Source organism: Carcharodon carcharias, chromosome 7, assembly GCF_017639515.1.
Source record: "Carcharodon carcharias isolate sCarCar2 chromosome 7, sCarCar2.pri, whole genome shotgun sequence".
Taxonomy (NCBI): Eukaryota; Metazoa; Chordata; class Chondrichthyes; order Lamniformes; family Lamnidae; genus Carcharodon; species Carcharodon carcharias.
In genome coordinates, this window is record NC_054473.1 from 161360027 (window position 1) to 161374964 (window position 14938).

General features: G+C 39.4%; 1 protein-coding gene across 6 annotated transcripts in view; it reads right to left on the reverse strand.

Moving 5' to 3' along the window:
* Positions 1 to 14938, reverse strand: part of adat1 (adenosine deaminase tRNA specific 1) — a 64458-nt gene that overhangs the window by 45861 nt on the left and 3659 nt on the right. For 4 of the 6 annotated variants that reach the window (XM_041192402.1, XM_041192400.1, XM_041192404.1 and 1 more), the window contains exons 2-4: positions 13732 to 13910; positions 12029 to 12097; positions 6541 to 6595 (exon numbers count right to left, since the gene is read on the reverse strand). In XM_041192402.1, coding sequence (XP_041048336.1) covers positions 6541 to 6595; positions 12029 to 12097; positions 13732 to 13910 — 303 coding nt within the window. The remainder of the gene's footprint in view (positions 1 to 6540; positions 6596 to 12028; positions 12098 to 13731; positions 13911 to 14938) is intronic. The other 2 variants (XM_041192403.1, XM_041192401.1) reach the window with 1 other exon arrangement.

The following is a 14938-nucleotide window of genomic DNA, read 5'->3' on the forward strand; positions in this document are numbered from 1 at the left end:
ATGAGCTTGAAAGATAGCACAGGGGAATTAGGCTCCGTCAAAGAAAAACTGATCAGTGCAGAGAACCAACTTGCATGCATGGAAGATGAGTTTACTAATGAAAAATTATAACTAGATGAATTTAAGTATCAGAAGTCTCTATTAAGTATCATGAAAAATGTCTGGAACAGGAGAAGGAATTGCTAACAAATCAAAACAGTTGGTTGGATACAGAATTAACAACCTAAACCTATGAAATTCTTGAACTTCGATCCACTCTAAAGAACATGAAAGAAGAGATGCGCAGTTAAGGAAGAGCAAATCCAGACTTTAAAAGCAGATAATGAAAATTCTAAGAAACAGGTTGAGGATCTAATAAGTGAATTGAAAGAGTCTAAGGACCAGTGACCATGGAAGAAAGACTCTGAAAGGAACTGAATACCCAGGTGAAATTGCTAAGCTTGTGTAAAAATTCCACAGATAACTCTAAAACAAAGACAACTGAACTCACCAGTAGTTGCTGAGCTAAAATAAAATTAATGACCTTGAAAAAGAATTGGAAAATAAGAGAATATTTGGGAGAAATTGTGAGACATGTGGAAATTATGATCCCATGTTTGAAATGTCAACTTTCAGGAAGATCATGGCAGACTCCACAGAAAAAGAAAACCCAAGTCCACCCTATCAAGGAACAGGACAAACCTATGGAGTCTGAACAAGGCAGACAGGATAGCGATAAGAGAAACAGAACTCTAAGGAGTCTACAAGGTGAATCAAATGGAGGCCACCAGTGCCGGAAACATACAATGCGACGATTTCAACTCCAAATCCACAAAGTTTCCCCAATCAACTGAGTCTACCATTCCTCCAGATGTGACTAGAATGAGGTCCGAAAGAATTGTCAAGCCTCCAGACCGGTTGAATTGTAAAGTCAGAGACGTGTTTGGAGTTTGGGGGGGTGGTTGGGGGGGGGTGCGGTGTGCGGGCGGCGCAGGAGAAGAGATAACATGACAGTACTGTAAACATGTTTGGGTAAAGACTTGGGGAGAAGTGTATTATAAGGTGCTGGGGAAGGAAACAGTTAACTCTCAAAGAGTTTAAATGGTAATTATTAGTTAACAAGTTAAGTATCCCATTTAGAATGTATAAAAGGGGAAAACAGGTGAGGCAATGCCCAAAAATAAAACTCTGTTTGAAGAAGTCAGTCTTGGACTTTATCTTTACTGTCAAACAGCCATTGGGACATTATCATAAGGCTATTTGGCATGGCAAGGTGGGACTAAGGAAACAGTGCCACCCAAATTATGATGTAGAGTCACATGTTAGTGGACTGGGTACAGTAAGAGTCTAGCAAAAGCCAGCATGAAGACATCACCTAATAAAGGCTGTACCTTAGCAATGTATATAGCTATGTGTTACCAATAAACACTTAATCGTTCAACCACCACAAGCCTCCAGGCCACTCAGAGACACTGAACAAACCCTTAAAACAGAAGGTAGCAAATGTAGCCCCACTACTTAAGAAGGGAGAGAAAAAAAATGAGGAACTACAGGCCTGTTAGCCTGACATCTATTAGAACCTATTAAAGTATGCGATAACTGGACACCTAAAAAGTAATTGTAGGATTGGGCAAAGCAATCATGGCTTTATGAAATGAAAATTATGTTTGACAAATCTGTTGGGAGTGTTTTGAGAATGTAACTAGCAGAATAGATAAAGGGGAATCAGTGGATGTGGGGTATTTTGATTTCGATAAGGTCCCACACAGGATGTTAGTAAGCAAGATTAGAGTGCATGGATTGGGGGTTATATGCTGTCTTGGATTGAGAATTGGTTAATGGATAGAAAAAAGGGAGTAGGAATAAATGGGTCATTCGTAGGTTGACAGGCTGTGACTAGTGTGGTGCCGCAAGGATCAGTGCTTGGGCCCCAGCTATGCACAATTTATATTAATGATTTGGATGTTGGAACCAAATGATATATTTCCCGGTTTGCTGATGACAAAACTACGTGGAAATAGGAGTTGTGAGGAGATGCAAAGAGGCTTCAAGGGGATTTAGACGGGTTAAGTGGGCAAGAATATGGCAGATGGAATATAATGTGGCGAAATGTGAAGTTATCCACTTTGGTAGGATAAACAGAAATGCAGGCTATTTCTTAAATATTGAGAGACTGGGAAGTGCTGATATCCAGTGCTGGGTATTCTTGTTCATAAATAATTAACATGCAGGTGCATCAAGCAATCAGGAAGGCAAATGGTATGTCGGTCTTTTTTGCAAGAGGATTTGAGTACGGGTAAAGATGTCTTGCTGCAGTCAGGGCAATCATGGCAAAGAGAAATTTCGCAAAGCTCCTTCTTCATTTCCCTTATTTGGGCACTTTTGTTTGCGCAATTGGTCTAGCAGCACTCTCTCCATGACTGCTGCCCTGACAAAGTCCAAGCAATAATCACTGCTACCAAAGATCTAGTTGAATGGTGGAACAGGCTCAAGGGGCCAAATGGCCTACTCCTGTTCCTACTTCCTATGTTTCTACCCTTCAGTAGCTTTCAATAAACAAATAGAAGTCCTTTGTTGGTAGTGGCAAACTGTAGCAGCAACACGGAACCAAAAGCTGGAAAATTGCGAGAGCAATTTTCTTCCTTCACTAACTTCATAATCTCAATCTTGATCCCAGCAGTATAAGCTGAAGGGAAGAGAGTTTGAACATATCATGTGTGCTCTACCCAAAGGCAGGTCCTTGGCTCATAGTCTTCTCCACATCTCTCCAACCTGTGCCAGTCTTTTCATTTTCCAATAACTTCCTTCAATTTTCAAGCCATCTGGCATTGAAATTCTCTTCCTTCCTCTCTTTTTCCCTGAAATCTTCCATCCATTGTGTCTCTTACTATTTATGCCTTACCCAATCTCTCTGCCTTTTCCTAATCATGTTCAGCGAATTGTTTTGTTCATTCACTCTCCTCAGCACTTTATCAATTGTTACTTATTTTGTCCAGCAGATGCTTTCCATTCTTCTCCAACCCACATTTCAAAGCTATTTAGCAAGCTGGTCTCCTCTTTCCAAGTCTCACATTCATACAGAATAACACTCCAAATCAAGCTCTTTACAAGTTGTTTCTTGAGTTGTTTATTCAGTTTTCTAGTTAGCAACAGCTTTTTTCATGGTTATCCTTTTTCTTATTTATTTGTTGCACATTCCATTTGCAGATATTAAACTTCCTAAATACTTCAAGTCTTGCACCTGTTCTGGTTTTTTTTCCTATATATGAATATTTCTTGGTGGTTTTTAGATATGCATCACTTTGGTTTTGCTGATGTTCACATTCATTGCAAAGTTCATGGCTACTGATACTCGTCCATCTAGTAGTTCTTGTAATCCTTCTGTGCTTGATACAAGTCCTTTGGCATCTAAAAATCTAACTGATATTATCATTTAATCTTAACGTCAGATTCTGTGTTTTCGAATGCTTCTTTAATCATTGCTTCTGTATACACATTGAAGAGGAATGGTGATAAACAACTCCCTTGGCAAACTCCTCTCCCAAAACCAACACCTCCTTGGTTACACTCATTGCTGCTGATTGTCCTATGTACAGATTTCTTATGAGTCGTCCATCTCTCCAGTCTATTCCAATGTCTTTCAGCACTTCAAGAGCTGAATCCTGCCAACCCAATTGAATGCTTCTTCAGAATTTGCAAAACAAACTTATACTTCATGTTCTAACTGTAAGTCATTTTGATATTGTGTATTTTTGTCATGCTGTAAGGCTTTCCTTTGTTTCTTTTCAAAATGTATTAACTTTATACTTGTGTTAAAACATAACCAGTTGTGAGGTGGATCAACGTCCTGAGCTCAAAACTGGGTGGTAGGAACATGTAGTGCAAAGGACACTAGACAAAGGGAGATTTCTGATCGAAGACATCAACACTGAGGTTTATGTGGAACTTTATAAAAACTAAAGACTGAACAAAGGTATAAACGTACACAGACATGTCAGGACATGCCACTGGGGCAATGACCAACCACCAGACACCTTGATTACAGAAACCGACCTAGACAACGGCCTCTCGAAGAAATCGCATCCATTGCTGGCAGGTACCTGGAAGCACTCCCTGCTGAAAGCAGGAAATTACCACATGCAGATTGTCTTTGCATGGCCAGGTTGGGATTGATAAAAATCAATCAGATGACTCGATTTAAGACGATACCTTATATGCCGAGAGACCAGGGTCTGAAAGGGGTATAAAGCCATAGCTCTCAAGGATATTGTTGCTGCAGCCAGGAAATGTGACTTGGTCAGTCACAGGAAGTCACATGGAAGAATTCATTCAGCAATCTAGCCACCTGGGAATGAGATCCTGCATACGGGTCTTACTAAGCAACTGGTGTAGTAAGTATATACAATTGCTTAGTAGGTTAATAAAGGTTTTCCACATAGTGGAAATAGCATCCATAATTTTTTGTGATATTGATATCAAAGTACGGAATGAGGACCTTAGAGGGCAGTGAGACTCCCTGTGTTGCATTACTCAGAGTTCACTCATTAATGTAATAATGACAATTGCTTCTCCTGTCCCTCTACCCCCCTAGAATCCAAACTGGATAGAGAGTGAGGTAGGTGATTTATTAACAAATCCTGATGAAATAAGGAAAAGCTGGAAGTAGCATTTTGAAGAACTATATGCAAAAAATGAAAAACCTGAAATGATTGAGCTACAAGAATAATGTTGACATCGGTTTCATTAGACCAGAAAAGCTAGAGAGTAAGATAAGAGCAGCAATTAATGAAATGAAGACCAGAAAAGCGGGTGGAATAGATGAAATAACTGCAAAGTTGATTAAAAATATGGGAAAGAACATAACATCAATGTTTACTAAGCTGAGCAAAGATATTTCTTCTCAAGAGAATGGCAGAGGACATTATGCACCAATAATGATCACCCTTTAAAGAGACCAAAGGCATGCCGATTTCCTGACTTTCGGCCAATTGATTTGATTGTCCATGCAGCGAAGGTTGTGTTGAAAATTGTAACGTGTGAAGGTGCCTGAACATAAAGAAATAAGAGGAGCAGACCATATGGCCCATCAAGCCATGATCTGCCATTCAAAATGGTCATGGCTAATTTTCAGCTTCAACTACATTTTCCCCACCTGTTCCTCAATTCCCCGAGAAAATCTGTCTATCTCAGTCTTAACTATATCCAATGATACAGCATGCACAACCCACTGGAGTAGAGGATACCAAAGATTCACAACGTTGTGTCCTAAACGATCAACCCTTTATCCTGGGACTGTGCCCCATTGTCCTAGCTTCCCCAGACAGGAAAAACAACTCTCAGTTTCGACCCTGTCAAGCCCCTTCAAAATCTTCTATGTTTCAATGAGATCACCTGCCAGACTGTTCTCAGGCGAAATCTAATGCTTGGCTATAGAGCAGGAGGGAAGGCTCAAAAATATATCACCTGTTTTATCTCTCAGTCATTGAAGGTTGTGTCATGGCAAGAAATAAGTGGCTATTATGTCTTGCTTTCTTACCAATAACCTGATCCCTGGCTTCTTGGCTTGAAGGACAAAATACAGCTTATATTTTAACACTAAGCAGGTCAGGAAAATCATTTTTCTATTATCTAAATTTATGTAATTAAAAATAAAGATATGTATAATACCACAAAGGCATAATTCAAAACAAAGTAGATCTCACTCAGTCACACCCAAGGGATGAAATTCCAACTGAAATCGTACGCTGCAAACATTACCTTTTACCATCAATAAAACTTACAAACGGATCTAGATCATGTCTCCTCCTTGCTGCAGGAGAGTTCTATTATTCATTGATGGAGAGATATCCAAGGGTGTCTAATGAATGCAACAGAAGCTAATACCATGTAACAGTTTCAGAGTGAGCAGCTTCAGATTAGCGCTGTCCAATTGCCATGACAGACAGACAGGTGCTCATTTACTTGTCACTTCACATTTCTTAAAAATGCTCGCATGCGCTGCAGATACAATGAATTAGTTTTAAGTGCAGTTATTATTATGTAGGCAAACAAGGCAAACATATTTGTGCACAACAAGATCCCACACAATATGATGAATGACTCAGCTTATATGCTTATTTTATTGTAGCATTGATTGAGAGAGGAGTACTTGTGACGACATTGGGGAAAAAAAATTTTAAAGCTCATCTGAACACCAGACAGGTAGATGGGATCCTGGTTTAACTTTGGATCAAAAGAACAGCACTGTCTCAGTACTGTTCTAGATGTATTCAGCAGATCCAATCTAAATGCCTTCCATCAGAGTGGATTACCAGTGAGGACACTTCCTATTCTGATAGGCATCCATTCAGGTAAAGGTTTTAGAAATTTTAACAAGTTAAAGACAACTTTATTTTTTTAAAGAGGGAGCAATCCGAATAGAGGTATTTCCTCGAGATCGTTTTCCCCTGTAACAGTTACATTCAATTTTGTAGCTTAATAAAACAATAAGTAGAATAACTCACAAAGAACTCAGTACAAGCTTTGTTTACTTTATGGACATTCCGTTGCTAGAATTCTCACCTCAGGAACCCACGTCGTGCAGTCACCTCAGCGTGGCTGTCATTAACTACATTACCTAGGAAATATTTGAAGAAAATATGAAACTTGATGTGGGGGAACAATGCAACACAAATCAATATATTTTTATATTAAAAATCATCAGTTTTGAATGCTGTGATTAACCTTTCAACACGTTATCATCAAGTCTGAGTCAATTAGTTTCGGAGTTAATTGGTTGGTTCTGATTGGTTAGAGTTAAAAATGTGCTTGGCATATGCAATGAGACCCAAATACTGTAGCCATTAGACACCAGTTCTTTCTGTAACCTGACAAGCTATACCTCCTGCTCTACCTTCCACTACAATTTCAGAGTATAATGTGCCACTCATTCCATGGCCTCCCATTCTTCACTGTACTCCACTATCTATCTATTCTTGTGCCAGTCTTTCTTTTTCCCTCTCCATTTATGGCTTTTGCTATTCCAATCCTCAGGCAACTCTTTGCCATTCCAATAGAAGGACTGTTCTGACTAATGCACCTGTCCTGGATTCTTTTGGGGGAGTGGTTAAGGAAGTATAATTGGGTCATTTCTTATATTCTGTTACTGTAGTTGGTACAGGAGCAAAAGTCATGACAACGGGAAGTTAAGTTTGTGGACAGGAATTTCACTCTACACCAATTCTTAAATTTATATACAAATATATTTACATATTTTTTGTATGTAAACCAATGCAACATCTAAGCCTTTCACAATTCTTTTGAGGTTGAATTTTTCAGTATTTCTTATAGGGAATGGGTTTGGAAATGGGATTGTGTACACCCACTGCCTTGTTCATCTCAACAACATCAGTGTAAGGAAGTATTGAGCAATGCCCAGACGTTTCTCCGCAGTGGATTATGAAAGTTTGAGACAAAACCTCTCTCACTCGCCTCCTTTCAGTCACTGTGGAGCATTGCAATTAGAAGAAAGAGATCATGTTTGTTAATTCTTTGGCTAGCTCATATGACTCAGAAAAAGACTTTTTGGGTGAAATACTAAGCTTATTAAAATTGTACACCATACTCGAAAAATTAGGGCATGTCATTGCAAATTGGCATGCAGAGATCAGTGCCCTTGTGTAGGGAGAAAGGGGAACAAAGCAAATCAGGGTTATGACAAATCCAAAGCTTAGTATTGCATCAGACAAAAATATTCCTATGCTTTTTTTTAATTCATTCATGGAGTGTGGGTGTTACCGGCTAGGCCAGCATTTATTGCCCATCCCAAATTGCCCTTGAGAAAGTGGCGGTGAGCTGCCTTCTTGAACCGCTACATGTAGCCCATGTGGTGTGGTTAGGAGGTTCCAGGATTTTGACCTGTGGAGGTCAATACTCCCCACTTGACTGGATGAGTGCAGCTCCAATAACACACAAGTTCAACACCATCCAGGACAAAGCAGCCCACTTGATTGGCACCCCATTCACAAACATTCACTCCCTCCACCACCGACACACAGTAGGAGCAGTGTGTACCATCTACAAGATGCACTGCAGGAAATTACCAAGGCTCCTTAGACACCACCTTCCAACTCACAACCACTGCCATCTAGAAGGACAACGGCAGCAGATAGATGGCAACACCAACAACTGGAAGTGTCCCTCCAAGTCACTCACCATCCTGACTTGGAAATCAATTGCCATTCCTTCACTGTCACTGGGTCAAAATCCTCGAATTCCCTCCCTAACAGAACTATGAGTGTACCTACACTATAGGCTGCAGCGGTTCAAGAAGGCAGCTCACCACCAAGGTCAACTAGGGATGGACAATCAATGCTGGCCCAGCCAGTGAAGCCGACATCCCATGAATGAACAATAAAAAAACTGCAACCAGTGGAGAGTTTTTCCCGATTCCCATTGACTCCAGTTTTGCTAGGGTTCCTTGATGTCACACGCAGTCAAATGCTGCCTTGATGTCAAGGGCAGTCACCCTTACCTCACCTTTTCTTAAACAATTATTTTACATTGACAGAATAATGTGAATTAGAGACAGGCATCAAGTCATTTTCAGATTCCTTTTGTCCTGGTGTCAAAGAAGGAGAAACATGACAGCACAAGCAATTGTCTTTAAATTTTGAGAGAAGGCAGCCAGCTTCCGTGGTGGACTGCTCAATCAGATTCAACAGGTCATACTTGTGTGCCTAATCAATCATGTTTTTAAGCTTATGTAAACTACAGTAAAAATCTCGATTAGTTGAATCCCAAAGGATCCGCCTCCAAATGTGTTAAGCAGAGCTTCCATTCCCACATGAATGCTGATATACCTACAAACACAGTCTACGAAAAAACAACAGATTCAATTGTCAAATGAAATGACAGTAAAGAAGTAAATGTGTGAAAGGCTTTATTCAATTTGTTCACACCTTACAATGACCTGACCTTGCAAAAGGCTGGGGCTTTGCATTGAAAAAAGCTTGCAAGTTAGCTCCAGAAAACTCCGTAATCTTTTTCTGCTTAGTGTGCTGTTTTTGGATGTGCATCTTCAATGCATTCAAACATGTTTTCGGTGTGAAATCCCACAGCATCTCTACTGCCTTTGCAGCATCAGCTAGGGAAAAAGGCGGGCAAGAGGCTGGGCATTTATCAGAGCTTGGCCGTGGTATTGGGAGGAAAGAACAACGGTTTTGTGCACTTTAGGCCAGCAATGTCAGTGTGTGAGGCGCATTGTCTGTAATGATGACAATCTTTCCTTTCTTTCATTGATACGTTTCATCCACTTTCCTGATCCAGATCTCAAAAAATGCTGGAGATCATTTAGGTGATTTTGTTAGCCTCATGCTGTGTGGGTAGTGAAGCAATATGGTTCCTTGGAATTTCCTATCAGAAGACGGGGCAGCTTTTCAGTGCCATTCATTTTGGCACAGACCATAGCAGTGACACATTCCTTGCTCCGCTTTCCACCATTACACGTTTAATCTTCAAACATCAAAGAGCGGTTTGGCAAAAGAGAATCCACATTAAAAATGTCTCTTGGTCCATACTTGCTCAAGTCATGGGTTAGACCATTTTGGAGCCAATCATCTGTCATTGCTGCCATAACCACCGCACCCTCACCGCTTACCGTGCAGAAGACAATGCCATGCCTTGTCTTGAATCAGTCCAGCTATCCATCACTGCAGGCGAACTCCATGTGGCCCAGCTTCTTTGCCAGGGCGACTCCCCTTTCCTGCAGGATTGGACCACTGAAGGGAACATTCTCTGTTTAGGCTGCCTTGAACCGCATTAGCAGAGCTTCTTCAACATGGGGATAGGCAGCATTCTCATCCTCTTCCAAGCTGGAGAGAATGCCTGTTTGTCAAATAGTTCCAAGATGCTCGCCTTGTGTTTCATAATGGTGGACAAACTCAACGTTGGAATCTCCCTTCCTTTGCAATGTCCGCTTTCCACTTCGTGCCATGTTTTTCCACTTGCTGTATCAATTTCACCTTCTCTCTGATCGACAACACTTTTGACTTTCTCACAGGTTCAGCCCTACTCGCAGGTTTTGCATGAACTTTCACAGTGAGATCTTGATGTCAAATGATGGCTTGCCGGTGCTCCAGGATTTCACACTTTTGTATGGTCTAACTCCGTACTGATTGGTTGATGCAGTCACATCTTAGAAAAGTTCAGCTAATCCAGAGTTATCAGTGCGGAATTTCGGTTTATCATGGGCAATATTCTATGCGATTTGCTATTCTGCTGACAGGAATGGTTTACAACTTTGACATAACTGAAATTTTGTGCCATTCAAGTTTAACTCATTGTGATTTCACTGTAGATTGCATACTTGACATAGCAGGCAAGAAAAAATAATTTATCTTTAATGGATGAACCCTCAAGGAAATTACACTCCATTTAGATTCCAGTATGTAAATGTTTAGGTCTTGGCATGTGGATAGATTAATATGCTTTGCCAGTATTTGTTCAGCATCTTGAAATCCCATTAAAATGTAGAAAAGTAGAAGCTTTTCCCCAAGGACTTTTCACAACCATCCACTGCCCGAATCCTATCCTGCATAAAGTTCCACTTTTATAATTTTGACCATGTATTTGAGCACCTCTAATTCATCCACTACTATTTGGTCCATTCTCTCTTACATAAAAGCACTATGGGATGTTTTCTCGATGTCTTGAGTGTTGCTCAATACTTCCTTACATTTGTGCAGTTGAGATGAACTTTGTAAATGAATGCTGTTGTTGTATGGCTCACCTAAAGCATGGAAGCTTTACCCTTATCACCCCTGTGCTTGATGACTCATACTCCCTCCCAGTCAAACAAAGTCTTGATTTTAAAATTCTCATCCATGTTTTCACCATTGGTGGCCATGCCTTCAGTTGCTTAGGCCCCTAGCTCTGGAATACCTTCCCTATATCTCTCCACCCACTTTACTCCTTTAAGACACTCTTTAAAATCTACCTTTTTAAGCCAAGTTTTTGGCCATTGGACCTAATTCTCCTTAGTCGGCTTGGTGTTATACTTTGATTTAAAATGCTCCTGTGAAATGCCTTGGGGCATTTCATTATGTTAAAGGCACTATATAAATAAAAGTTGTTGTGTAATTGTTTGAGATTTGTTTTGCATTAATGAAAAATTAAAACCATCACAGTGACCAAATGGAAAACTTCATCTTAGATTTGTAGTTTAAAACTTAAAATGGAAGCTGCTCTCTCTTCACTGTTTCAAGTATCAAGCTTCTGCATATTTGTTTGTAAGCAAAATTCAGAACACTATAGAGCCTACATAAAATGATTTAGTCATCTATAATGTCTTGCCATCCAAGGAGGTAAGAGAACATGGTGGACATCCACATAGGCAATTTATCATAACCAAAGCTAATTATTAAACCGAGACTATGCTAACCAAAGTATGCCAGATAAAGACACATTTTAGTCCATAAGAGGTTTGGTCTTTTTATGGAAAAAGGCCTTTTACATAAGAAAAAGATGTTGGAAGAAAGCCCCAAATCTTAGCAACCAGGAATCTGAAATTATCTCTGGCAAAAAGCTGTAGATGCTGGGATAATTGGAGCTTTCAAAACTGTACTATTGTTAAAAAAGTGTACCATGATATATGCAGCTAAGGTTGAGAGCTGAGGTATTGATCAAGCATGATCTAATTGATTGGCAGAGCAGGGTCAAAGGGCCAAGTGGCTTTCTCTTTGCCCCATCTTCCTTTGTTCCTAACCATTTCTATGAAAACAGGAGCGTATAATTTTTTTAAAATTTGACCTGGTTAGCTTATGAAAATAATAGAGCACCATTTCATTATCATTCAACACATGTAAATTTCAGCTCTGAAATGTAAGAGTATGGATAAAATTATTTAGTTAATTTCAGGTAGTGCTATACAACAATAAATGTGAAACATTTCATTGATGTATGAAAAGAACTTAGTAAATGAAACACACTTTTTACAATGTGACAAACTAGAATAGTTTAAATGGTGTTACAAAGGGGAAGTGCCATTATATCCACCATCATGAATACATACCATTTTTGCTCATTTTTATCTGTCCAATGCATTTTGATCCAGTCCCCATTGCAACAACTTCCAGGGCTACTGCAAGAAACACAGGTCCTTCTTATTGCATCTCATATGCCCATATTCCAAACATTAAAATGTATGTTTAACAAAAAATATTAGCACTAGGGTCAATCATACAATGCAAAGTGATGTGACGTTACACTAACTTTGTGAATGCTACATGCAAATGTCAATGCTGCAAGACAATTAAACCTGTCATTAGTATTCTTCCCACTCACCTGCAAAACATTCCTTCCTCACTTATGATAAAAGCAAAAAACTGCGGATGCTGAAAATCCAAAACAAAAATAAAAATAAAAATACCTGGAAAAACTCAGCAGGTCTGGCAACATCTGTGGAGAGGAATACAGTTAACGTTTCGAGTCCATATGACTCTTCCTCACTTATGTTCATTTAAGGATCACTCGCCATGTATGAGTTTAAGACAAGTCTCGTCATGCTTTTTAACCATGGGGACATTAAATGTCCTCACCTGATGCCCAAACATGGGCACTTATAAGAAAGAATAGCAAACAGAAAAGAGGAACCATGTCTGCTTAACCCCACCCAAACTCAGAGGTACATTATGATCAGTCCAGTTGGGATTAACAAACTCACCACACACTGGGCTTTCCTGGCTGGTATGGTTCAGTGCCACATCAGGTACAATTAGCTGTACTTTTAAAGAAAATCACTACACTAGAAGCACTAAGGATATCAGTACTGAAACTCATGAACTTTACATCAAATAAGTTAATAAGTTATTCAAAATTGTCAACATTATCTATTGGCTTTTGGTATTTGTCAGACAGGCTGCAAGGATCAGCAGAACACAATAGCTAAATAAACTATTGCCAGTGAAATTAATTTAGACAATTCAGTCTAGTTTACAATGGCTGCAATTCCAAAGCACAAAAATGATGAATAAACTGGCAGTGTCAAACAGCCTACAACAATGGTGGCTTTAGAAAACTGAATTGTGTCTTCCTAGCACAGCTAGGGCGTTAAGGTTGTGGTTAAGGTGCACAAGAGTGGAAAGCATTTTACTGCCTCTAAGCTGAAGTACTTAATCTTAACACGCAACATAATTGGGCTGAAATTCCGCCCATCATTAATTCTAACAAAAAATGGTGGTTGGCATAAAATTAAATTTCCTCTTTTGTGCCCTCTCCAAATACAAAGATTTATTCTGTGCTCCATGCCCCAATTCTTTAATGTTATTCAGGATGAAAAATTGCTGAAAAAGATTTACAAAAAAGATTTGTTTTGAACCCCCAGCCAAGTATATCAAGTGCATTGATGGAAATTGAATAGGTTGTAGAGATTTCAAATACAATCACTTTATTCCGAAGCTAAACTTGAGACAACTGCATTATTGGCTTCCGGATATTATGATATTAGGGCACAAACAAAGAGATGATTAGAATTGAGAGCATTTAGGAACTTGTGGCTTTGTTCCCCCTTTTCAGTCTTACTTAAAAATGTCAAGAAACAGATGGAACAGGACAGTGGGATGTCATTAAAAACAACAATTTTCAGTCAGAATTCCAAAAATAGTCAGCTTATTCAATAGTGTCTATAGGACCAGTCAAAAATATCATAAGTTTAAAATGTGCTTGTCAGTCATGCATTTGCTATGATAGCTAACAGTATATTTCATGCTTTCTTACCATCATTTCTCTCAATACTACAACATGGTTTTGTGCTTAGTTTTCCCTCAACTTTTACCACAGCTGCAAGTAGTGTCCATTCCCGTCTGGGATCTGGCAGACCTGTCTTTGGTAGTTTGGTAGAATAGTGCTTATAGCAAAGACCAGCAATTTCATCTGCTGTCCACATTGCGGGAATCCTCAAGGGGAACAGGAAGAAAATTAGTGTTACAAGTGGAAATAGAAACACTATAGATTAGACTGAATTAATACTTTGTAAAGTGAATAAACATTTCTCTTTCCTGTATGGGTGCATGGGTTATGCATGTAATAAATAATACATCTCTGAGCTGCAATATTTCTTTAGAAAGGAAATATTAGAAAGGATAACTGAAAACTTAGTCCAAAAGATAGAGCTTCAGTGAGTTTATCAAGGTTTCAGATAGAAGCTAACTGCATTCAGTAATAAAGGAGCCCTGACCCGAAGACTGATATAGGCAAGATTAAATATAAAGGATTTAGAATGGAGTAGGAGAAACTTCTTCATACAAATTGAGTCTGTTGAATTATATCGGTACACACAGAAACACCCTCAAAACTCAAGATTGGGTTGGATAGGTGTATGAATGAAAAAGGGTTAAAAAGATATGGGAACAGGGCAAGTAAATACAATTAGAACTATTTGTTTACAATCAGGGTAAACACTGACAGGGCCTAATGGCCTGTTTCCATGTTATAATTTTTATGTATATCCAATAGAGAACAGGTGGAAAGGTGTAGCGAGGGAGTTCCAGAGAGCAAGATCAAAATTGCTGGCACCAATGGTGGGCGAAGAGCCAGAATCATTGAACTTTGGGGTGAAGAAGGGGATACAAGGCTGCAGGGTACTGCAGATAAGGTGGGACAAGGTCATGGATAAAGATGAGGATTTTAAGTTTAAGGTGCTAGGAAACTGGGAACTAACGCATGTCAGCAAGAGCAGAGATGATGGGTGAGTGGAATAAGGTACAAGACAGAAAATGAAGGCACTAGTATAATCAAGCCATGAGTTGACAAAAGCATGGAGAAGTATTTCAAAGATAGATGGGTTGAGGCAGAGGGTGGGAATATATGTTCTTGATCATGGATTTGGGGGTCCAAAACTCAATTCTGGATCAGGAGAACACCAAGGTCTCAATCTGTAAGATCTGCCTATTACTGGAAGACTGCAGACTGGATATCCTGCTTA